The 27,002-nt window shown below is 40.5% G+C and overlaps 1 protein-coding gene across 1 annotated transcript; it reads right to left on the minus strand.

Annotated features, from left to right (window-relative positions):
• Positions 1-8,174: 8,174 nt before the first annotated feature.
• Positions 8,175-24,502, minus strand: GOLT1B (golgi transport 1B). The gene is made up of 5 exons (XM_014063881.2): positions 24,306-24,502; positions 19,775-19,866; positions 17,539-17,717; positions 15,470-15,551; positions 8,175-12,322 (listed from the first exon to the last, which is right to left on the minus strand). The coding sequence occupies exons 1-5, from the start codon at positions 24,328-24,330 to the stop codon at positions 12,284-12,286; spliced, it is 417 nt and encodes a 138-aa protein (XP_013919356.1). The 5' UTR covers positions 24,331-24,502; the 3' UTR covers positions 8,175-12,283.
• Positions 24,503-27,002: the final 2,500 nt, after the last annotated feature.

The raw sequence follows: 27,002 nt of genomic DNA on the forward strand, positions 1-27,002 counted from the left end.
CGTTTTGGGCCTAGTAGGTGTCCCTGCAGCCTTCTGGGACCAAAAATGAGCCACGGGGAATGGGGGGGCGCTGCACCCCCTCCTGCAGTGCATGCACATGAGACCTCCTGCGCATGTACACGCGACCCCTGTGCACGCACACGCATCTCCTGCATGTGTCACGCAGTGGTGGGTTTCAAAAAAATTTCGAACCTACTCTGTGGGAGTGGCTTGCTGGCCATATGACCTGGTGGGAGTGGCTTGCCGGCCATGTCTTCTCTCTCTGTCTCTCTCTGTCTCTCTCTGTCTCTCTCTCTCTGTCTCTCTCTCTCTCTCTTTCCTTCCTTTTGTCTCTCTGTCCCTTTTTCCTTTTTTTCTTTCATCTCTCTCTCACACTTTTTCTTTCTTTTTTTCTTTTTTTATTTATTTCTTTCTTCTTTTCTTTCTTTCTCTTTCTCTCTCTGTGTGAGTCTGTCTGTCTCTGTGTGCGTGTGTGTGTGTGTGTCAGTGGTGGGTTTCCAAAATGTTTGGAACCTCTTCTGTAGGTGTGGCCTGCTTTCTGGTGGAACCTCTTCTAACCGGTTCGGTAGATTTGACGAACCGGTTCTACCGAACTGGTGCGAACTGGTAGGAACCCACCTCTGGTGTCACGCCCTTGTGCATGCATGGCAGAGACCTGACAATAAGCTTGTCGGTGGGAGAAGCGCTCGCATGTGTGGTGAAGCTGAGCTGGAACGACGTGGCCCCACATGCCATGGGTTCGCCATCATGGAAAACGATTCAGATGAAATCCGTGACCCGTCAAACCGCGGTCCACTAAAGCGTGCCCGATTAAAGCGCGTACGTGACGTCATCAGCAGCGCGACGAAAAAAATTAAAAATAAATTAAATTAAAATTAAATTAAAGCAAGCCGATTCACATAAAGGTAAGGGTTAGGTTTAGGTTTAGGGTTACGTTAAGTGTTAGGGTTAGGTTTAGGGTTAGGTTAAGGGTTAGCGTTAGGTTTAGCGTTAGGTTAAGGGTTAGGTTAAGGGTTAGGTTTAGGGTTAGGTTTGGGGGGGTAAGGTTTTCGCTTTAATTTTAAATTTACTGCTCACAGCGCGATGTTTTCGTCGCGCTGTGATGATGTCACGTACGCACTTTCGTCGAGCGCGCTTTATTCTACCGCGGTTTTGTGGTGGAACCATGAAATCTATTGATGCCTTTGCCATTCCGGAAACTCTTCTTTGAACCCTGAGATGCTGCCGTATTTGAAGGGACTCAAACATTCCATTTTAGTAAAGCAACCTGAGCTGATGGAAGACGTCAATCCAAACCCCACCGCTGCTGCTCCGTCTTTTCTTCTTCCATCAGTGTCTTTTGATTCCCTATCCTCAGGTCTCAACAGAGCAGAAAAGGAAGATGCAAATAAGTCTTTACAAGATCAGAAGGCAGAGCGTGAAGGTTACCATGGAAATGTTCGAATAAATAAGTCAGCAGTGAAGGATGATGCTCAGAACTATTTGCCAACCAGCTCTGCGGGTCTACAAAAATACCATCTGGTAATTGAACGGGCGAGGCTAGTTTTGGGGTGAGCTTGGTTCACGAGACTTCTCACCGCAGAGCATCATTTCGGAGGGTGGAGGTAAGAACCATTGGCTAGTCACCTTCAAACAGCACAGTCACCCAGAATAACAAAATATAGGACCTAGATTCAAACCCATAAATGACTTCCTTGGTTGGTTCAGGAAGAGGAACTAGATGTTTTCATCATGCTTTAAGAATCTGGGTGTCACGTTAAATTATTCTATGGTTTATTGTTGGGGTTCCAATAGTCTCTCTCACCTTGTTTAGACTAGGAAGGGAAAGAGGGTTGAATTTGGCGGTTCCACCACAAAACCGCGGACGACAAAATCACACTCGCCGAAAGCGCGTACGTGACATCATCACAGCGCGACGAAAACATCGCGCTGTGATCGATAAATGTAAAAATAAAGGGAAAACCTTACCCTAACCCCCCTAAACCTAACCCTAAACCTAACCCTAAACCTAACCCTTAACCTAACCCTAAATCTAAACCTAAACCTAACCCTTAACCTAACGCTAAACCTAACGCTAACCCTTAACCTAACACTAAACCTAACCCTAACGCTCTAAACCTAACCTTAACCCTTAATCTAACCCTAACCCTAACCCTAACCCTAACCCTAACCCTTACCTTTATGTGAATCGGCTTGCTTTAATTTTATTTTTATTTCAATTTTTAATTTTTTTCATCGCGCTGTGATGACGTCAAATGCGCGCTTTCGTCGAGCGCACTTTTGTGGACCGCGGTTTTGACGGGTCACGGAATTTGGCTGGTTAGCTGGGTGGAGAACCTCTAGTGCACGGGTGTCAAACTCATATCATCACAGTAGTGTCACGTGATGTACTGGGACTTCCCCCCACCCTCTTTCGCTAACCTGGGTGTGTGCATGGCCAGCACATGACACATCTGGCCTGCGGGCTGGGAGTTTGACAGCCCTGCTCTAGGGAATCTCAAGGCTATTGGTCAGAGGTCTTCAAACTTTAAGATTTGTGGACTTCAATCGCTAGAATTCTCCAGCCAGCTATGCTGGCTCGAGGAATTCTCGGAGTTGAGGTCCACAAGTTTTTTAAGTTGCCAATTTGGAGACCCTGCTGTAGACCATAGTGGAAAATCAATCAACATCCAGAAGAAAACAAGCCTAGTCAGTTTCATACATAGACCTTGAATCCAAATAGAGGACTCTTGTATACCATGCCATTACGAATGGTGTTGTGCTTATGTTTCATTAGGGGACGCAGTGGCTCAGTGGCTAAGACATTGAGCTTGTTGATCAGAAAGGTCGTCAGTTTGGCGGTTCAAATCCCTAGCGCCGTGTAATGGAGAGAGCTCCCGTTACTTGTCCCAGCTTCTACCAACCTAGCAGTTCGAAAGCACGTAAAAATGCAAGTAGAAAAATAGGAACCATCTTTGGCGGGAAGGTAACAGCATTCCCTGCGTCTTCGGTGTTTAGTTATGCTGGTCACATGACCACAGAGACGTCTACGGACAGCACTGGCTCTTTGGCTTTCAAATGGAGATGAGCACCGCCCCCTAGAGCCAGGAACGACTAGCACATATGTGCGAGGGCAACCTTTACCTTTACTTACATTGTTTTGTGAATTCCTGCAGCTAAGCTACTGCTGTAAATCTTGGCTTAGCCAGTCATGTAGAACTTTAAAGTTTATTGAATGTTAAGCTTTTTATTGTTTGAAGGCCACCCAGGGTTATGCTGGCTGAGGTGGATGGCTATATAAATCAAATAAATATTATTTGTGGAATATAGAAGATGGCTTCTACAGGCTAGGAAAGATGTATTAAGCTGGCTGGGTTTGTATATTCTATTAACTGGTAGTTTAATCTTAGTTTAGTGACTAAAGCATTACTGCCTTGGTTGACCCACGGGGCTAAACCATAAATCATGATTCATAAATTAAATATCTGGTTGAGATGTTATGTGCTTGCTTTTAAATACAACATTAAAGATATATCCAAATGCAGAAAGTCTTCAAATGCATATGACTTAAAGAGAAAACATTTGATTTGTAGAACATACTGGTTTACTAGGATTTCTTTAACTTGTGAGTTTTCATATATTGGTTTCCATTACTAAGATAATAACAAGATGACACTCTAACATCAAACAGATATTTATATTTTATCATTTCCCCCGTTTTATTTTCATAAGCAGCTCAGAGTAGCTCCATGTTGAGATGGGTGGCAAATAAATTTAGCAAATTTTGGCATTATAGCAAGCCACAGTAAGGAATATTTTTTTGAACCCTTCCATCTTTCAAAGAAACTGGGATATTTTCAGTATTTGAAATTACAGTGACACTTAGCACTCATATTTCAGGCAGTAAACACTTCATAGGTCCTCACTGAACGAACTGCATTAATCTCAAAGCTGTTTCTCGAAATCTAATCAGTTCTACTTGCAGCATAAATTATTACTGATGGGGAATATAAGGAATAAATCATCCAAAATTGGGATTTTTTTTTAATTCAAAGGGCTATTTGCTGCAGATAATTCTTGCAATCATTGCTTATATCCATTGTTCACTTTTTGCTGCTCCAGACGGGCAATTCGAAAATTACTTCCTTCAGTGACAAGAAAAGCAATGCAGTCAAGTCTTCTAGAACTGGTCTAAAAAAATCCTACGTTTAATTCCATCCAGAGATGGGTATTCAGCCAGTTCGGACTGGTTCGCCCAAACTGGTAGTGGAAATTGCAGGTGGGCCAGCCCAGTGGTGAAATTCTTTTTTTTTTTTTACTACCGGTTCTGTGGACATGGCTTGGTGGGCATGGTAGGGGAAGGATACTGCAAAATCACCATTCTCACCCCACTCTGGTGCCAGCCAGAGGTGGCATTTGTTGGTTCTCCGAACTACTCAAAATTTCCACTACCGGTTCTCCAGAACCTGTCAGAACCTGCTGGATTTCACCCCTGGGCCCACCCATCCACCCCGGCTCTATGCTGTCCTATTTAGGCGCATTTTGAAGCCACGTGCATACATGCAAGTTGCACACGCGATCCAAGCACATGCATGGAAGGCTGAGCGCATGCTTGGACACATGCATGCTCACATTTGCGAACCGGTAGGGAAAGTTAGTGAATATCACCCAATTCCATCTATACCAGGAGTTCCAAACCGGGGGTGATATTCCAGGGGATGGGAAAACGTGGGTTTAGAAGTGTTAAAATTAAACTGCGTATGTATAATTATATGCATATAATTATTTTTAAGGGGTGTGAGAATGTATCAGAAGCGTTCTAGGGATGCGGGATATAGAAAAGGTTGGGAACCTCATTTTCCATCCTTGAATTTGCTGTCTACAGTAGAACCTCTGGTCATGACCATAATTCGTTACACAACTTTGGTCGCCAACCAATTTGGTCATGACCTGAACCTAATTTTTGGAATTTGACGCTTACAAAAAAAATGGTGCGGAGGGGGAAATCAGCCACATACACAAAAAATTGTGATTTTTTGGGGTTGGAACCCGATTTGGTCATGGTCAGAAACGTTCGTGACCAGTAAAGTTCTACTGTACTTTTTAAAAAAATTGTGCTTCATAATTTTGTAAAGAAATCCTGCAGGATTCACTCAGAATGGCACAGTGGGTCAGATACTGTGCTAAGCAGGTTTATTGTTTTAAGAGTTATAAGCAGCCACACAACTTGTTATCTCTCTGGATTTTTAACACACCACCCTCTGAACACAACTTTGCCCGTGCGACAACCAAGAGGCCAAAAGAACGAGGAGACAATTGGGAAAGGAATTGGTTGATGGATCCGGCAAGAAACATGTTAACATCCCTCTAATAGCAATAGCAGTTAGACTTATATACCGCTTCATAGGGCTTTCAGCCCTCTCTAAGTGGTTTACAGAGTCAGCATATTGCCCCCACAGTCTGGGTCCTCATTTCACCTACCTCGGAAGGATGGAAGGCTGAGTCAACCTTGAGCCGGTGAGATTAGAACCACTGAACTGCAGATAAGTCAGCTGAAGTGGCCTGCAGTACTGCACCCTAACCACTGCGCCACCTCGGCTCAATCTAATCCCTAGGTTTAAAGCAAACCTGCGCATCCTGGAATCCTAGTGCTGTAAGTAGCCTCATAAAAGTTTGGACTCCTTCCAAAACTGCCACATAATTAACAGGGAAGAAGAAAATTATGAAGTCATAAAGCTGTGAATAGTGTACGTTAAATGAATGGATTTTGGGCCTCTGTGGTCATTTGGAGCAGTGTGACAACTGGAGATCTGACAGCTTTATAAAAGAAATAGTCCCCAACAGGCATTTAAAGACTTTGGAAATAGAGCTGAGGTGGCCCAGTGGCTAGGGTGCAGTACTGCACTTCAGCTGACTCTTATCTGCAGTTCAGCGGTTCAAATCTCATCGGTTCAAGGTTGACTCAGCCTTCCATCCTTCCGAGGTGGGTGAAATGAGGACCCAGACTGTGGGGGCGATATGCTGACTCTGTGAACCGCTTAGAGAGGGCTGAAAGCCCTATGAAGCGGTATATAAGTCTAACTGCTATTGCTATAGATACTTTATAGTTTTTTCATGATTCAGCCTGGATTCAGGAGTGGCTTGAGTTTTTGACAATGGTTTAAGCCAGGGATTCTCCAAACTTGGCAACTTTTAAGATTTGTGGACTTCAACTCACAGAATTCCGCAGCCAGCCTGAATTCTGGGACTTGAAGTTCACAAGTTCTAAAGTTGCCAAGTTTGGAAATCCCTGACCGAAGCTATTTTCTGCAGTTTTGGAGATTCGTCCATCGGAATCTGACCATCTCTGTCCATGTGTGTTAAGCATAGAAAGGGCTTTGCTAGGACCAGTACATGAACATGAGTAGGATGGAGCATTTAGTTTGCCCTTTGATATTTTGCTGGCATTGGCTGCCTTGCGCCTTAACAAAATCCACATTTGTGTCCCAGATTGCTTTTTTTGGAGGGGGGGGGAATCATGCTGATTAAAGGCGCTGTGAAGTTTTCTTTTCCGCAGCTAGATGTTAAAAATCCTGATCCAAATAGAATTGATCACAAATGGGAGGAGGCACACTCACAAGATAGTCGTGCAGGTGAATATGAATTCACAGCTGCTTGGCCATGAAATTATATGATCCATTTTGCTTGTGAAAAGTAATATGTCTACCATGAAGATCTTTTGCCAATTCCTAAATAATTTGGTTCTAGATTAGATAGACATGCTACCTGAAAATATGGTTTGCTTCTGGTTTAACAAATTCTGTGATTATCTTTTGTTTTGTTTTGATTCATTTTTGAATCCTTCTCCAGTATTTCGTGGCCTCAGTACAAGACCACCAAATATGGTAGAATGTGCCATCCCTTCTTTCGCATTTCCAACACAGTGGAGATAACCCAGGAAACATTTTGGCTAACCTCGTTGGGGGGAAGTGCCATCTATAAACCATCTTGTATATGTTTTCTTTAAATGCTGTAGATATTGTAAGTTTAATAGTCTTACTCCATAGATCCCACCATTTGCCCATTTCAATCTCATAGCCAAAGTTTCTCTCCCATGCTATTAGAAGGCTTTTATCTCTTCTTTAACATCTTGACAGGTCAAAAATGGATAAATCTTCGATAACATTTTCTTATCTCCGCCAAACAAAATCTTATCTAGCCCGAGGGTTTGGGTAGATCCCAAACCATACCCTATCGCTTTTAAACCTGTTTCTAACCTGTAAATATTCCCACCATTCCAGATTCCTGCCCTGCTGCTCTAATTCCATCTTAGTTTTCATGTTGCCATCTTCTGTCATAATGTCTTTATATGTTATGTTTCTTGTCCAATTAAATACACTGGGATGTGTTAAGGCCTCTAACGGTGCCAACCAGCACGGAACCCTCGTTACTCTGAGTTCCCCTCTTCAACTGACTTTCCATAAAGTCTTGTGCATCTTGCAATGATTCAATCCGAAACCTCTGGCCTTGCCAGAGGAAGGACATCCCTTCTGGGAAAAGCCACCTATACATCACCTTGAAGATGTTGGGTGAAGAAAAAAAAGGGAAGAGATGCTGAGAGTGCCTGAGGTTTATACTCTCTCTGGGCTTTTGAATTTGAGCTTGTATTCTGCTTGGTTGTCAGACTCCCATGGGGGCCATGCAGGAGCAACTCTGTAGACTGTCCAGAATCCCAAGCTTGGTTGACTCTTGCTGGGTGAGGATGTAATGAAAGGGCTTTGGGATTCCTATTATGGCTCTGCCTGAAGGAGGTAGATCTTTGTTATGTAGAATACACTGACTCAGGCCTTAATGACCCATTGACAAAATTGGGGGGTGGGGCTGAGTTTCTGCCTCCCTTTTAGGGGAAATATTCTGCTCTTTTAATATTTCCTAAAATATTTCATTTTTCTAGGACAGGGGTAGGTGCTAACTTCCTACAATATTTTCTTTGGTACTTGTCACCCAAGCTAGAACTTGTTGGTGTCAGCTGCCTTGTGACTCACTACATTATTCCCTAGGGGGAAAAGTTGTTTGGTACTCCTTGTGCCTCCAGAACCAATTAATGATGAGTACCAAGGTACCAGAGGTATATATAGCTGAACAGATTTCCTTTCCTAGATAGTGGGAAAAATACTGCATTTTAATAGCCAGGTAATGACACAATTGGCAATTAGTACGTAGAAAAAGTACCCATTTATTCAAGGTATGACAAGTATATTTACAATATATTCTCCAAAACCAGATCCTTACGTCATTTTTCAAGCAATCAAGAATTACACTTAAATGGGGAGATCTTATTTGTTACAGAAGATATTATTTCTGCAAATGATTACAACATACGAGGCTCGGTTTTAGCTTACCCTTGGAAATGAGCCTCAATGTAGTGCGAGCACAATGATTCCCAAGTATACAAACACAAGACAGCCTTAAGATTAAAGAATTGTTTAGTCATCTTCTATCGCAATGCCAATTCTGTAAAAACTAATTTTGGAACTGCTAAAGGATAGGACCATGGTGGCGAACCTATGGCACATGTGCCAGAGGTGACATGCAGAGCCCTCTCTGTGGGCATGCATGCCGTTGCCAGCTGCTCTTCTGGTTTCCAGTATGCACATGTGTGCCACACAGCTGGTCTTCACAGGTGCTGGAGTGACTGAAAACGCCCCGCAAAATGGCCTGAAAAACAGCCTGAAAATGGCCAGAAAACCACCACGCATGCACCAGCCAGTTAGTCTTCGGGTTTCCAGTGCTCCGGCACGCACAAAGACCACCTGGCTGGTGTGCATGTATGTGCCGGAAACCTGAAGACCAGTTGGCCGGCGTGTGCATGTGCACTGTCCAGCTGGTCTGCGCATGCACGCATATTCCGGTTTGGGCGCGGAGCCGAAAAGGTTCGCCATCATTGGGATAAGATCTTAGAAGTTGCAAGGATTATATTTTCCTCGCTGGCTGCCTGAACGTAAACATAATAGTATGTTTTAAACTGCACAAGACAGCAAACTAGTTTAAATCGAATCGAGTTCTCCGGATCCTTCCTTTTTTGTGAAAAAGCAGTGAAAGTGAAATCTACTACCACTTTACAACCTTCCATTGGTTCATAACCAACTCTAGAGGGTTTCTAGGAGTGTCTAGCAAGACAATAGAGCAGCAGTGGTATTAGACTGCACTCTGCTGACTTAAAAATTACCCCTTTGATTTTTTTTTTAAGTGTTTTGAATTTTAATGTGAATCTCAGAAAAGTGAAAAGATGCCATCCAAAGTGGACAGTGTTAAGAAGCAAATTGTCTTCGCTTTATTTTCTAGAGCACCATGACACTATGTTTGCTATTTAACCAACATCTCTCCTACATTTCAGTAAATTACGACTTAACCAGAATGTCACATGGATATGATGAATTAAACGATGGGTATCTGATAATGTTTTGATGACATTATGCCCCGAAATGACTGGAAGCAATGTTTTCCTCTGCTACCTTCACAACATGGAAAAGAAACAGAAATAGGAAGATTTTTATTCCTATTGTGTTAGGAATCCTCCTTACTTGGTAGTGTTTTGTTGGGAGACTCAATCCTCAAATGAGACTCATTGTAAAATCTAAGGAAGGTAATCCGGCAGTCTGATCCTTCTGGAAAGACTCCTGAGGTTGCCAAACTTCTGATGGAACCCAAATTTACAGCTCTAAAAAGGACGTGTGCTTTGCTCCAAATCTTAATCATCTCTCCCAGCCCAAAAACTACAACTGAAATGGTTTAAAATATGAGAGTCAGTTAACAATTCTTTTCTACAGCCAAAATATCAAACGAGAACTAGAACATACACAGCAAAGATGTTTAGGGTTTATGTTTTGACCATGGCCTACTCAACTCAACAGGATTCTATTTAAAATAATTAGAGACAGAGTCTGCAATATAAAACAATACCCCATATATTACTAGTGTTGTAGGGACAATTAGATCACTTACATCTATTTTAAGGCTGAAAACAACCAACTGCCTAGAACAGGATTGCCCAATCCCCGCGCCGTGGCCCACTATCGGACCCTGATCCCTTCAGAACTGGGCAGTGGAAGTGGTAGGCAACCGTGCACGAGGAAGCCTCACTTACATGCACCGCGGGAAACGTGGGCGCACACGTTCCATTTGTGCGAGCAGCAGATGCGCTTGCCAGCCACTCGTGCAAATGGATCTGTGCACGTTCATGCGCTTGAATGCTGCTTGTACAGAACCATCCCCTCCCCCCTGCCAGTTGGTCCACAAAGCCCGAAAGGTTGGGAAACTTTGGTTTAGAGGGGGGAAAAACATCCTTTCTTAAGGGATACTTCTCCCAAGAGGAAATCAAAGAAATGGAACAGGAGCGTGTCAATTGTTCCATCATATAGTACTGCAACTCTGGGACAGGATGTTCCGAATGTTTTTGGATGCGGTCCAACGTCATAGCAGGCCCATTTTGTATCAGACTACACCAGAACACAAGGACCATTTGTTTCAAAATTGGAGTGTTCTATTTTGGGATCAGAATGATCCTTAATGGTAATATTTTTTTTATTAACTCCTCTACAACGTGGAAGCTCACAGAGAAATGTCTCTTGAAGAGCCAATTTAAAAATGATTTTCACAGATTTACAAAATCGATTCGTCTCATCAAAAAGTTCTTTTAAAGAATCACTTAGGGCACTAAGTTAAAGAACAAAATAGTTCCCGTCCTTGGGTATTAGTAACTAGTGTTTATTCACTCCAAGGTATTTGTTTGGCTGATTGAACCACTCAGATTTAAAGAAATCAATAGCTTTGCATTAACATGCTTGCTTCAACAAAAGTAACGTCAGGACAAATTTGTGAGCAACAGCCACTGCAAGAAGGGGCCGAAAAAGGAACAATGTGATTTTCCTATTGCTTAAAGTCATTCACATGTCCTCTTCTGCCAGTTCAGTTCAATGTCCATAAAAGTTCTGGATCTTGTCATTTGTAACAATAAGAATTGTTTCCCATAGTCAAAGTATAACAAATTAATGTGCCACTTGATCAAGGCTGCCAATATGATTTCCCAAGACTTCCCAGTAAACTGATGGATTTGTTTGATGGTTAGAAAAGTTATTTACACAATAAGTTAGCTTTGTAAGATGCTCCCTCAGAATAAGAGTGGGGAGCTTAAGCTCAGTCCTTTAAATCTAGCTCCTGGATCTCAGATATTGCCAGTAAACAAAACATGATGCTTCATGCTTTAGGACTTTATATGTTGGCTACCAATAACCTTAAAAAAAAAAAAAAAGATTCGGGATTGAAATGCCTTTGCACAAATTTGCGAGCTAGGCAACTCGAGTTTCATAAACTGTGTGAACATCATGAAGCAAAGCAACTCACTATGAAGCTACATATTATGTGCACATAGTTTATTCAATGAGAAAAATATTACTTCTTGCTTCCAACACTTACCAGTAATTGGGATAAAGAGAACCAGTAAAAAGGAGTGTAAAATTGGTTTCCACATTCTCTGCCAAATCAAACATTTAAAGAATCCAGGAATGGTTTAACTCAGTTTTGTACAGTTCCGTACAAAAAAAAAAAAAGATTATTATTTTTGCATATTCCAAAGGTAAAAGATGTAGGTAATGAAAATTTACATTTGGCTTGAAACATTTTCCTACAAAGATTTATTTCAGCATCTATTTACAGAGATTTATACAGCTGAACCATGTGATGAAATCTTCTGCTACTGTTAAAAACGAGGATTCATTTCAAACGCTGTGTCAATCAAGCGTAAGGAAGCTGTCTCACTTTCAATAGAAGAAAACAGTCGGGATAATATTTTTTTCCTTCCAAAAAAGGGGAGGAAGTAGGAAATTTGGCAGACAGGAAGAGAGAAGGGCCACGCCTTACCAACTGACCCATGACCACTCTATTACACCTTCCGACGTAAGGAGGTAAAAATGACAGGCACTGTTAATTCCAAAGAGAGTTTGCTGCATTTAGCTTGTACTCCAAAAAATGTGAAGAAGTCTTGAAGAGTTCTAACATTCCATGACTTTTTCGCCAGTTGAGTTCACAGCATTCCTGGTACATCAATGCCAAGTCTTAGGTTGCAAATTTGCTTCTGGTTTTCTTTTCTTTTATATATTAAATAGGTTTACTGTATACTATGGTGTAAATTGGAAACTTACTTCAAAGACCATTACAAATGTTGCCTTCGTATACAACAAAATCGTTGTGCTGGACTGACCGATCTTCATGAAGGTTTTATAAATAATATAAATTTAGAACCAGTCTTCAGGATCTTTGTCAATCATTATACCATGTTGTTGCTTTCTCCAGCTTTATCTACAAGCTGTGGGCAAAGGAGACAGAAGGGAAGGTGGAATTGGGGTAAGGAAAAGAAATCAAAATTTAATACATTCATTAAGAATAGAACACATTGATGCTACTTCAACACTTGCATTTTAAGTGAGTGACTGGGTGTAGTATAATCTTATTCAAACAATACTAACCAAGGCCTTATGTAGTTTACACAAAGTAAGACCGTTTGCATTACAACCGCATTTAGCCATGGTATGTTATTATGTTAACACAGAGCAACATGAAGATGTAACAGAATGAAAAATAAATAAAAATAAATCAGAAATAATGCAAGTATAAAAACTGTTAGCTCATTAACCCAAAGTGGGGAGGAAAAGAATATTGTTTTGAAAAATAATCAGCCATTCATGCATTAATAGACTGAAGATGATATTTTCAACTAACCATTACTGGGAATTGTCTCCTGAACCTACGCAGGCTTTGAAGAAAACATCAACAATTAACTTTTCCAAAAGGATTTAACTCCATAAAGTCCAATTTATAAATGATATTGATACAGAAAAGCAATAAGCAAGATGTCAAGCCAAATTATGAACAGACTTATTTAAGTAGATTTAAAATAAGAAGAAAACCCAGCTGTATTAACTAAGATTTTTTTAATCCATTAGACATACTGATGCCTTGGAAACTAGAGGCACGATGCGGGGATGAAGCTCCTGTAGCAATAAAGCAAAATGTGCCAACCTTTGGCATGGCACACTGTCAGGCCGAGTAAAGGGCAGCATGCTTCTCCTAGCCTAAGTGTAATTGCAGCTATATCCTGAAAACATGATAGCTATGTCTGTATGTATTCTATTTAGAATTCTCAATTTGTAATGCACTTGGAACAAATGCCAGCCACTGCATGCTTAATATTACACATGTTCAGAAATGCAAAATTAGAGAGAGATAGGAGAATAATCATAGCTGCAAAGAAATGTGTCAACATCCACAAGGAGGCTGCCATGTTATTTCATGAGCATCGACTATTGTAAAGATGGATATGGGCAATAGGCAGTTTTGGATATGCCTGGTGAGGCCTGCCATATGCCCACATTCCCTTCTGGAAACTCCCCCCGCAGTTAGATTTCACCTCAGCAATATACGACAATGTCAACTTGCTATTTTATCTGGGAAGATTCCCCATCCTTACTCTGTATCTCCAGAAACCATTACATCCAAATTAGGGTGTGAAACGCTAGCAAAAGCAATAGGCGGAGCTGAGGTGATAGTTGAATGGCCTCCTTTTAATGAGCCTGAACAATAAATCTGTTATATTTGCTTGGTTTAGTTTAATGCTCCCGACAATCTTGGTGCACAAAATAGGGACAAAAGCATGCTCAAAATAAAATGGCATGTGGATAAGCTCTTGATGCCTTTCCTGTTCAATTTATTTTCTCAGCTGCCTGAAACAACTTTCCTAGAGTGAAACATTTTCTGAAAGCCTTCATGCTTTCTGAAAGGGCATTGTGAAGATTGTTCTCAAGCACCCTCTAAAAGTTCCCCATTTTTTTGGGGGGGGGGGGTAATTAATGCACCTAACAAGACACACCACAAGCCCATTTCAAGGAAAACATACTCTCTCTTGCTCTCTCCTAACTGTCCTTCTCATTCATAGGCCCCAATAGATTTAGAGAATGTTAGGTTATTGCCTCAAACTGGAATTGGAACATCATTACAGATAGTCTTCACTTAGTGACCAGTTGCGAAGATGGCAGTAATACTACATCATCTCCTTTTAATGACCCCATAATCCCTTGCAGGGTGGAGTCTGGGCAACTGAATAGAGCTGAGTGTTTACTGGCCGGATGCCCTTCCTATTGCCAATGTGGAATTTTATTCAGCACATATATTCTCATTGTGCCTAGAGAGAAATATCTGCCTTTACCTAGGATCGAACCCAAGCCTCCCGATTGTGGGGCGAGAGTTCTACCTCTAGGCGATCGCACCACTCATGGCAGTAATATGTGGTGGCCAAAAGTTCAATTTCTGACCAATACCCTCCAAATTTGGGGCACCTGACAACAAAAACCTTCCGAGTGAAAAACTGATGAAGGTCTGGTCAGTTTCAAGCTGCAGTACAAAAGGGTTTCTAATCAATTAATTAAGGTCACTGAGCAGAGTCTCTTAACTTGAGGTTAACACATTTTAGGGAAATGTTGCAGACAAAAGCAGCTCAAGAAGAGACAGTTTAAGCGATCTCTCCAGTCTGCAAGGGGCAACAAAAATGCCAGGCACAAGACACTGTAGGAGAGAACTTTGAATTACACAGCAGCAACCAGGGATTTTTGTATCTCTCTCACTGGGTCACATGTTCACAGCGAACATTTCAATTAACAAACAAGTCATCGGAACAGAATACAGTCACTGCATTCTAAATGAGGAGAGAGTATAGCTACCTATTTGTTAAGTTTGGGATAAATAATGTTTTTGTATTGAGCTTCATAAATGGTAGCTGTGGTTTGGTCAAGAAGTATTTGCCCATTTTGGATTATTGTTTTTGTTATTTGTTCATTCGGAATTCCTTTATATGCCAGGAAGACTTACATGAATCACTGACATCAATGGGGGGAAAATGTAGAAGTTCATAAATTTAAAAGAGATAAGTAGTTTTTCACAAACCTGTGATTCATACTGAGACCAAAGAGACTTGAGTAAATCTGATGGGAGCTTTACGTGACAATTTATGCATATCAACAATGTATTCTTGTTCTTGAAACTAAAGGACCAGTCAATTTCTATGCCAAACCAGCTTTTAACTTCAAACTCAATTTGCTGGATAAGCTGCAAGATAACTTAAAAAAAAAACCCTCCTGTGAGTGATTGTATGAAAACTGTCCTAATTCAAATTCAAGTAGAGGGGGAAAATTATGTCTCTTCTGACCTGAAACATGGGGAGATGATGTCCAAAAAATCTGGAGAATAAATATAAGGATAGGGAAGGCTTGGCTTATCCTGAATTTGAATCCTTATTCGAATCCTGTTATCATTGTTACCTGAAGGCAAATATAAGCATTTAGTGACCCATATTTAGAATGCACATCTCTGTACATGCTAGTCCAGGTTCTTTAAATGGAATCCAAGAAACAGAAGGAAAAGAGAACTTGCTGTTTATTATGTGAAATTATGTCATACTTACTGATCTTATACCAGGTAAATTCAACAGATACCCCAGAACTGGCACTCTTCTAATAAAACCGATCACCACAGGGAAAAAGCCCCTTTGGGAAAAAACAAACACATACATTACAAGATTAGAAGATATTTCCAAAATAGGCTGCATTTACACTTTCCTAAGATTTTTTAGCTTATTTTTTGTATGAAGAAATATGTAATTCCTCACATCACATATATTCGTCCCTTTCAGAATGAAGAGTGCGCCCATCTCTAAGTCTTTACATATTTCAAGTAGTTAGTGCTACAGAGTCTTGCTTACTGACCATTCAAACTTACAGTGGCAATGGGAATTAAACAGATTTCTACAGAAGCTGGTTATCTTTCTGTGGTAGTTTCTACCTATCTGGTTTGACAGAGTTGGCACGCTCTAAATCCCATTGATCCCACTGAGTAATCCTTCTGTGTCATGGTGCCTGTCCTTGGAACACCACTTCACCTGAGATTCTTATGCCTGCCCCACATGTTTAAATGAGCCCTTAAAACCTGGCTCCGTTCTACACCAGGGTTACAATGAGCAGTAAGCCCCTTATGGGATGCTTTGACCGTTTCATTAAATGTTGATTATCTCCAGGCATTCTTTTGGACAACATATTATGTAGTTTTGTTGGGTTTATTCTTGCAAAGATGCCCAGATATACAGGAGGAGACAGCCTGTAAGTCTAATAAATGAACAATTATTTCTATACAAATTTTCTTTTTGGCAGTAAGATGCATTCACCTGGGGTTGTGTGCCAGAATTCACAAGGCAGCAGTGTAGGGAACTACTACAAGTAGTCCTTGACTTACAACAGTTCATTTAGTGACCATTCAAACTTATAACGGCACTGAGAAAAAGTGAATTATGCCCATTACGACCGTTGCAGCATCCCCATGGTCACACAATCAAAATTCAGAGGCTTAACAACTGAATCATCTTTATGACGGTTGCAGTGTCCCAGGGTCAGGTGATCAGCTTTTGCCACCTTCTGACAAGCAAAGTCAATGGGGAAGCCAGATTCATTTAATAACCCTGTTCCTCACTTAACGTATGCAATGATTCAAACTGTGAGCCAAGGTGGCGCAGTGGTTAAATGCAGCACTGCAGGCTACTGCTAGATCAGCAGTTCAGCGGTTCAAATCTCACCGGCTCAGGGTTGACTCAGCCTTCCATCCTTCCGAGGTGGGTAAAATGAGGACCCAGATTGTTGGGGGCAATATGCTGACTCTCTGTAAACCGCTTAGAGAGGGCTGAAAGCCCTATGAAGCGGTATATAAGTCTACTGCTATTGCTGTGGCAAGAAAATTTGTAAAATTGTCCAAAATAAATTTTGAGCTCAATTGTGACCGTAACTCGAGGACTACCTGTATTTTCTTTTCTTGCACATAATGCCAACAGTGCAATAGGAGAGAAACAACCTGTTCCCACCATGAAATGCAATTCTGTACTAGAAATGATTGCTAGCATAAAGCTTGCACTCTTCTACATTTCTATCTACCCTATTTTTCAGAGTATAAGACACAACTTTTTCTCCCCCCAAAAGAGGGTGAAAATCTCAGTGCGTCTTATAGACTGAATATAGCATTTTTGGCCTACCGAAACCCTACCCCCTTTGCAAAAATGGACGTGCAGAGGTGCTCCTGGGGCAAAAACAAGCAAAAAACGGGCAATTTTTGCTCATTTTTGCCCCCCCCCCAGCCTCCAGGAGCACTCTACAAGCCTCCCAAAGCTCTGCATTGCCCCCCCCCCATTTTTGAGTGCAAAAAACGAGGCCTGCAGAGGGTCTAGGAGGCCTGCAGAGTGCAAAAACTTTTTTTAAAAAATGTACCTCTTCAAAATCATGGTGCGTGTAGTCCAAAAGTACAGTAAATATTTTTTTCTAAATGAGATTTCAAGCACTATTCCTCACATATCTTAAATCACAAATGTCTATAAACTCCTCTGGCAGAATTTGTTTTTTTCTTAGTGATAGCCAACCAAAAGCATATTTGGAACCAAACTTAAATGGCCTCCCTGCGATGGATACATTTGATATGTAATTAACTAAAAATTACCTGAATAAAAGGAAGAAGCCATAAATTTCAAAGACCATTCCTATCAGAGGCCAGCCAATGAGAACTATAAATACACCACCCAAGAAGAAACCTGTGGCTTTCAGTTTGTGTTTCTGGAAAAAGAATCTGAAAGTTCGTTCTAAACCAATTACAAAAGCCAGGCCAGCCACAAATAAAACCTGCAAAAAATGAAAACAAAAGTATTTGAAGATAGGAAATATTCAGAGAGAAAATACTCAGATTCAAAATAAATGTTCTCCAAATATCTATGCCAACAATTTGGTAGGAAATAGGAATGTCTTAAAGGTATCTTTATAATGTTGGCACAATCGAAAAACATAACTGTTTGCGAAGGGAGATAAATAATTTACAGTATAAACACTTAGGGGTATTACTAACATGATAGAGAGGAACATTTATTTTTCTCCCACCTTTATTACATTTATAAATAAGGCAATGAACATACTTAATACTCCTCCTTTCTTCTATTTTCTCCACAACAACCACGCTGTGAGGTGGTTTGGGCTGAGAGAGAGAGATTGGCCCAAAGTCAGCCAGCTGACTTTCATGCCTCTGTTGCTAAGGATTAGATCTATCATCTCTCTCTCTCTCTCTCTCTCATCTATCTATCTATCTGTCTGTCTGTCTGTCTATCTATCTATCATCTATCGCTGTGTGTTTGTATGTTCCAGCATAACTCTGGAACCCCTTGAGCAATTTCAACCAAACTTGGTACACAGATGACTTACTCTCTGGAGAAAAATACTGTGGGGATAAGACACCCCTAGGGGTGTGTGTTCTGTTAAGATACAGCCTGTTGTGCCGTACTTCCATATTGGCTTCTACTGTACAGCGCAGTGGAGTTGCCATGGTAAGGGCTTCACAGTACTCCACAAGGGGGCTCCCTCTGGTAAGGGGGAAAATCCAGCATTAGAAATTACATTTGGTCCAGACATTTCCCCCCTATAAATAAATACCCGGGCAATGCCAGGTTATCGTCTAGTATGGTAATAGGTATGTGCAAAACCTACCATTGTAAAAATAGAATCTTTCATCTCCAGAATAATTTGTATACACAACTAGCAATAAGTGTTTTAGTTAAGTAATGAATATCTCACTTGGTGACATTTCCCACACTGTTGTATTTTAACATTGAGTTTTGTCTCCTCTCCCAAACCGAAGTTTAGATTAACACAATACACTGAACATTAACCCTACAATAGCAAAACACAATTCCTGTTCAACTAACGGATTGTAACCGAACAAGTATAGGTAGTCCTTGACTTACAACCATTTGAAGTTATAACTACTGAAAAAAAGTGACTTATGACCATTTTCCACACTTAGGACAGTTGGATCATCCCCATGTCATGTGATCAAAACCCAGACATTTAGCAACTAGCATGTATTTACAACAGTTGCAACGTCCCGGGGTCATGTATATGATCACTTTGTGCAACCTTCTGACAAGCAAAATCAATGGGGAAGCCAACCCCTAACTCCACAACCTGCAGTGATTCACTTAACAACTATGGCAAGAAAAGTTGTAATATGGGATACTACTTTTCAACAGAAATTCTAGGTTCAATTGTGGTCGTGAGTCAAAGATTACCTGTAAACCATATTAAAACTTTATAATATAATGCTCTGGCAATCTATATCAAAGAAGAATTGATGCCTTTGAATTGTGGTGCTGGCATAAATTATTGGGTACACCATGGAGAGACAGTGTAACTAACAGAGAGGTTTTAAATCGTATAAAACCAGATACATCACTAGAAGCTAAAATTACAAGATTACATTTGATTTACTTTGGCCATGTCATGTGTGTAAATTCATTGGAGAAGGCAATGATGCTAGGAATGCTTTTTGGAACAAGAAGAAGAGGCAAGCAAAGAACATGCTTGCTTGATAACATCAAATTTGATACAAAGTTGAATATCCAACAACTGAAAAAAAAAAAAAACCCTGCGCTTGACAGGGTAGCATAGACAGCACTTGCCTATAAAGTGTCAAAAGTCAGACACAACTTAATGTTTAAAAAACAACAATGGTCTGCCTACTCTATGTATGAGTTTCTACAATTTGTTGAATCTCGAGCTATCCAATCTCATTTCTGCCAAGGCCGTTGTGTGAATTTGGCCAGAAGGGAATTACATGAATTGTCTGTGTTAAACATAGGCACTTTCAGAATTCTATTATTCTGTGTAAATGTTATTCAGGCAAAACTACTTACATTTCCAATAGCTAATAGTGCTTTGTCGAAAAATAGGATCATTCCAAAGAAAAGAAAAAATACTCCAAAACCTGTAAGACCCATCCCAATTTCTGCAAGACAAAAAAGAAGAGGAATATTAATTACTCAGTGTTAGCAAGAAAACAAAATAATCATTGAAACTTTATACAGAGTTATAACATTAGCCAAGGTCATTTTAAAATTGGATCCAACTTATTGGTGTTTTTTTTAAAAAAAAACCTGACATTTGCCCTCTTTTGAGATAGAAACATGCTATTTTGAAGGGACTTCTATAAGAATATTTTTGTTTTGATTACTGACACTTTTGTCTCTAAAAATAGCCAATATTTGATACAAAACTGATTTATAGATTCAGCTATCACGGGGGTGTTAAACTTGCATCATCACATGACATATAGGACTTTCCCCCCTTTGCTAAACTAGGCATGGACATGGCCAGCACATGACGCATCTGGCCCACCGGCTGCGAGTTTGACAGGCCTGAGCTATCACATTTGCAGCCACAACTGTCCTTTTCCCTTTTTTGTCTCCCACAGTAGGCTTATCTACTAGGTTTCTAAAACATTTGTTAATTGTCTAATGTAAAGAAACTCTCCCAACACTCCGTGGTGCTGAGATCCAGAATACCCATTCAAAGCAGAATTCACGAGGAAGTATTAAATTCAATTAACACATTCTCTCTCAAATTACTTATTGCATTTATAAACAATGCCATCCCTGCCAATTCACTTCTCCAGTAATCTTAGCAGACGTCTTTTCTGTGCATGCAAAGACAACTGGAAATATTTTGTAGAGTCAGCTGTCACTGTTCAAAGCAGCCATTAAGCCCTACAAAGACACGGGTGCTTTAAAAAGGTGAACTCTGTTTTATATAAATGCATCTTTGAGAATATTCCTTTCAAATATTTTGCAAATGTCAAACATAAATGTTGGCCATAGGATCCATAACTGCACATTATGAAGATGCAATCATTTTTCCACTCAGTTTAGAGACTTTTTAAAATAACCCACTTATATTTCTTCCATGAAGACTATTTTAAAAAAAAAGGATAGACCCATAATTAACTAAATGCAAAAAAATTAGTTTTTTACCAAGTAAACTGAAACATCAGTTTTACTCTAACATTAAATCTTTGCTTTAATAATGTATTTTGATTTTAACACAGATCTGGTCCACCTATTCTAGCACTGCAATTCATTATCTAAAGACCTTACAATGAAAACACCATCATATATTACTTTATTGATGTATTAGTAGTACAAAGTAAGATAAACTCTTGAAACATTTTAAAATTTGTAGCTCAAGGAAGCAGTAAAGAAAACCCAATCAAGGAACTACCAACTTAGACAAACTAACTGTAAACAATAAAAATCAAGGAACCACCAAAAACACTCCCACCAACACTGACAAAACAAATCACTAGTACAGAGAGAAAACCCTATTCCCTTCTAGCATTGATCATGTTACCTAGTTGGGTAATGAGACGTCTGCGAGAAAATAATGAGATTTAGAGAGCACCAAGAACCCACAGTATTTATAAATTATTTTAATTTTTCAGACAGCAGTCTTAAGCAGAATAAACTGTTATAATGAGCATTGATTTTATTTTTAAGAATTAATATGATTACCAGGAAATGTTTAATAGGCAGGTACATAGAGGCAATTGAGAAAGCAAAGAGCTGGAAGAGGAACAAAGCAATCCACCTTTATTTTGCAATCAGCATAGAAACTGAACAGGCTGCTAAGGAAAGGAAGCTTTATTTCAGTATTTAGTAAAGAAATGCAGCCAAACTCATTTTCTCGCCTTTGTGAACTTCAAACTTGATTTTGAAGTTCGGGAATTGTTAATTTTTGAAAGAATATACAAGTTATTGTTTCATTAAAATTCTTTTTTTTCCAATTTTGTTGTATTTAAGTACGATGACAATAATTATACTTATATTTGTACTTATACTTTTAAGCTACATATATCCACTTTGGACAACAGAAACTAAACATAAACTGGACTGTTTCATGACTCTGGAATATTTCTGCAAATCAACAGAGAAATAAAACATATTTATGCTTTAAGTAGTGACTTAGATTTTTTGACAGATTTAAATTGAGGAGATAAAGAGGTTTCAGATTTCTGACATTAACCCAATAGTAAGAGAGAGAAGGGAGTGAACAGCAAAATTGCTTTCAGTACCTAAAATTAACTGCTCCATGGGGACAGTACAGGAGGATGGAGCTCCAAAGAAGGCCAATTACTATGGGGCAAGACATTACAACATAGATAATGATGCCTTCAATATAGATTAAAATAAACAGCTTAAAAGTTCCAAGCATGTAACAGATTTCTGTATAACTTTCTAAAAGTTTTGCTTTAAAATTGTAATACATCTGGCACTAAATTGATTCTCATAATTATGAATTTGCTTCTTTATGTTCCATGATGTTGCATAATATTCACATTACTTGTGTAAACATGTTAAACGTTTTCTTGTGCAACTTTTATGAGTAACAATGAAATCATTTTATTTTAGACAACTTAACCAAAGCAGCACTAATTTATCCAACTGAGGTATGGGTTATTATACACTACACGGAAAAGGCTGCTTCTATATAAGACTGCTTATCATAAAAGTATCAATTCTGTGAGCACTTACTCAAATATAGCCAACAGAATTCAACACATGCCAGTGTAAGCATTCCTGAAGTGCTCACAAAAAGAACAGGTGTTAGATAAACCATTTTATTGCTGCTTCTCACAAGTTATTTACAGAATCTAGTCTTAGATGTAGCATAGTCATGACAATTAGCCATTGATCACTCAGTCTGCCACATATTGGTCCAACTATCTTTTATGTTTAGACTTTATATAATTTGTGGAAGCGGGAACTTTTTCTTCCATTATTAAAATCTCCATAACACCAAATACTTACATGTGCAATAAATGATAGCCTGTGCCTTAATGCAGCTCTGTATTTAAATATTTCACTTAGTAGCCACAGGTGAGAAGTTATTTCACACGGGCAAAATAACTGCTTGGTAGAGGTGGGAAATTGCTTCCTTTACACCTAGCCAAACAATTTAGCATCCCTCCTCTTCAGAAGGCTAAATGCAAACATTTTAATGGATTTTAAAACAAGGCTGCATATCATTCGACTCTTGAATTAAAGAAGAAATTCCAAGTATTCCAACACTGATGTTCAGATTATTTTCCTACAGAAGAAAATACATTTGGCTCAGGGTTGAACAATAGTCCTTGGTGCTCTGAGTTTGGGTTACAGATATTTCATTACCCAACTATGTAACATCATGAGTACTACTGAGTGTGGGAATTGCTGTAGTTTACTCTTGGTAAGGGTGTGGTTTTATTTTACTAGTTCCTTGGTTAGAGTATAAAAACAGAGCAAACCCTACACTCACTAGGACTCATGTTGTTACATAGTTGGGTAATAAATGCCTGCAGGCAAACAATGAAGCTCAAGTACACTGCACATCATTTTGAACCAACATATGGCAAGATAACACATTCTATCTTAAATAATATTTTCCTGACAGCTCAGCAGGGATGACTTTATGCCAGCTTTCCTTATTTTATCCATTGACTGCCAAGTGAATTTGAGTTTCACATCCTAAATCCACCTACTAAAATCCAACACAGCTGGAGGGCCCTCAGGGTGGAGGCACTCTGCAATTAGAGCATGTCTGATGCTCATATAAAATATACATTTTTTTCATATAAAAGCCACTACTACCTCCACTTTTTTAAAAAAATAACAAGACAAGGGTACAGGTACAGTGGTAGGAATCATACTGCGTGAGAGGTTGTGAAACACTCTTCCATCCCAAAATAACGAGTGCAGTAGTAGCAAATAATGATGGATACACACACACACACATATTAATTGCTACTACTGCAATTGCTATTTGCTACTACCACAATTGTTATACATACATACACATACATATATACACACATACACACATATATATATGCATACACACATCTATCTATCTAGCTATATCTATTTATATCTTTATCATCTATCTATCTATCTATCTATCTATCTATCTATCTATCTATCTATCTATCTATCTATGCATACACACACCACACATATATACATACATGTATGTAAACCACACACCCTGAAGCCCAGCTCAACTATTCCTGAATTAACTGCCAGGTCGCACCCATGCAGCTTTTCCCGCTACTGCCTTTGTGCCCATTCATTTTAGATTATATTTATTCTACTTATATTAGGTGAAGAAAGGGGAACCTTCCAGACAGGGTGTTTCCAAGGGGGGGTGTCTCCCATTCCACGCCCCAATCCAGGCGATGCTAAAACCATTTAATATTAACCATCACCGTTGGGAGAGCAATGAGGGGTTCGTGGGTCAGAACGACGGGTAAAAAGCTAGGAAGGAGGCTGAAAATGGGGAGGATAACACCAAAAATCACTACTACAGGAGCAACAATATTTGACCTCCGCCCCCCTCCTCTCCCCCCAATTCACCCACTCTGTGTATCCGTGAGGGAAATCATGATGTCGGTAAGAGCCGCCGCGCCAGCCGGACAAAGAACTGAAGAGAAGGAGCCGGAGCCGCCTCAGCAGCCTGTCCGCCACGTCCTCCGGAAACACGCAGCCCCCTCAGACTACCCGGCTTTCGGCTGCCGACCCGCCTCCGCCTCCGCCTGCCGCCGAGGCGCCCGCTGCTGCCGCCGCGATCCAAAACGCCATCCCATTGGGGCGAGAGAGCCCAGCCAATCAGCGCCGGCTTTATTCCGCTTCCTTCCTCCGGCTGTCGAGGTGGGAAGGGGCGGAGCTTTCGGCTGCGCTGAGGTGGCCGAGGGTATAAAACGCGCGAGGATCCGGAGGGGAGAGCGCGCGCCGCGGCGGATTGGCTGGGGCAGGCCCGGAAAGGGCGGGAGGGAGAAAGAAAGAAAAAGAACTTGGAGGGGCGGCGCCAGGACGCCGGCTGGGGGTTTCTTGAGCGCGGCGTGAGGGGAGAAAGGCAGTACGAGAGGTTCGTCTTCTCATTTGGGGGAAGGGGAAGGAATGGTCGGCAGGTCGAGGGCTGCTCCGGGAGGGACCCAGAGGTGCTTCCCCCCCCTTCAAGAAGCAACTGGACTTTCTTGTTTTTTTTTTCCTTTGAGGACGTTTCGCTTCTCATCCAAGAAGCTTCTTCAGCTCTGACAGGATAGTGAGGAATGGAAGGGTTTATATTCCTTGCATCCTTTGCATCCTTTTAGAGGGTCGTTGCATCCTTTTAGAGGGTCGTTGAATCATTTGCATCCTTTTAGAGCGTCGTTGAAGCACTTGGAGGCTTATCTGTGTCCTCAGGGTCACCTGAGTAGTGCAAATGATTCCCGTAGTCTGCCATTTTTCCCTCAGGAAATCCATTCCTATCCCCACAGAAATCATATATATATCTGTGTGTGTTTGTATGTGTATGTATATGTATATATACGTATACACACACACGTGTGTGTGTGTGTGTGTGTGTGTTATATTTGTGCTAATAAATAAATAAAGGGAGACTAGTATAGATCTATTTCAAGTTATTTAGCTCTCATCAGCTAGCCATACCCTTACTGGTATTCGAACCTGTGGTGTATTGCATCTTAGGCAGACGTCTTAGCCATTAAGTCACAGGCCCTCCTCCTTATCAGCAGAAGCCAGGGAGGAAGGTATATATTTAGTGTCACAACCCCTGGTGTGCCCCAATTATGGGAGGAAGCTAACTGCTTCCATTATCTGTCAATCAGCTCGTCACAAGAGTCCATCACGACAGAAACCCTTACTGGGATTTTCTGGCTAGCTGATGAGAGCTAAATAGCTTGAAATAGATCTATACTAGTCTCTCTTTATTTATTTATCAGCACAAATACAACAAATGTAACAAAAATAAAATAAAAATATTGGGTTTCTGCCTGGATGGTCTCTTGTGATGAGCCGAAGGACAGAGAATGGAAGTAGTGATCTTACACACACACACACACACACACACACACACACACACACACACACACACCCCAACCACACTGCAAATGAGTTATTTTATTCTAGGGATTTTTTAAATTGACTTATATTTTGTATTTCTTAACTGCCCACCTCCCTCAGAGGAGTGCTAACTGAGCAACATCCAGCCAATGAACCTCTTCATTCAGAAACATGTTCATACAACATGCTTAATTTAAGCTAAGCATGGCTTACTGAACTTTCCCCAAATCCGTCTTCTGACCATGCTTACGCATGAGGTGGAAATAAAGCTGCTGCTGTAGGTTTGGAACAGAAGAAAGGTGTATGACCAGTTATGGTTCCTGCTGGGATGGAATAGGAGAAGAAAGGGATGATTTTTTTTTCCTGTTCAAACTAAATATATTTGCTACTTGCCAAAGTAATGTTGGAAGAAATGTCCATCTGGGTTCAGTTCCAAGTGTGGAAAAAGGCGCTGGATACATAGAAGTTGCTTGGAAAGAAGGTTTATTGATAATGGACAGGATCACATGGCTTGTGATCTGGGCAAGAAAAGGGCAGAGATACTGAGAGTGCTTGGGTTTTATGCCCTCTGTTGGGCTTTGAGTTTCAGCTTGTATTCTGATTGGTTGTCAGACTCCCATGGGGCCATGCAGGGGCAGGTTGTCTTTCGAGTCCCAGGCTTGGTTGACTCTTGCTGGGTGATGATGTGATGAAAGGCCTTTGGCTAATTCCTACTATGGCTCTGCCTGAAGGAGGTAGATCTTTGTTATGTAGAATAGACTGACCCAGGCCTTAAGGGCCCATTGAGAAGTGGGGGCGGGGGGAGCTGAGTTTCTGCCACCCTTTTAGGGAAAATATTCTGCCCTTTTAATATTTCCTAAAATATCTCATTTTCCTAGAAGAGGGGTAGGTGGTAACTTCCTACAGTCATAAGTGCAGATTTGAATCAGAACTTAGCGTGCAGAGCCATGACTAAGATTTCACCTTATCGTCAGGAAAATATTTCTATGATAAGCTGTTCTAGAGACTGATTCACCAAATATTACATGAAATACCATGTAAACTTGCAAAACTATGTTCTTTTTTCCACATAGACTGTTATGGCAGCTCATTATGACAGAATTCTGGTGTGATTGTTCAAGACAGACAGATATGTCTTATCTAGAAACTCCAGTCCTAAAAAATTGTCTGAAAGCTTTGGCAGTGATACTGTAATGTGAGCAGTGAGGGCAAG

This window comes from Thamnophis sirtalis, unplaced genomic scaffold (assembly GCF_051295495.1).
Source record: "Thamnophis sirtalis isolate CommonGarterSnake01/CBP01778 unplaced genomic scaffold, rThaSir2_p1.2 scaffold_9, whole genome shotgun sequence".
NCBI classification, from domain to species: Eukaryota; Metazoa; Chordata; class Lepidosauria; order Squamata; family Natricidae; genus Thamnophis; species Thamnophis sirtalis.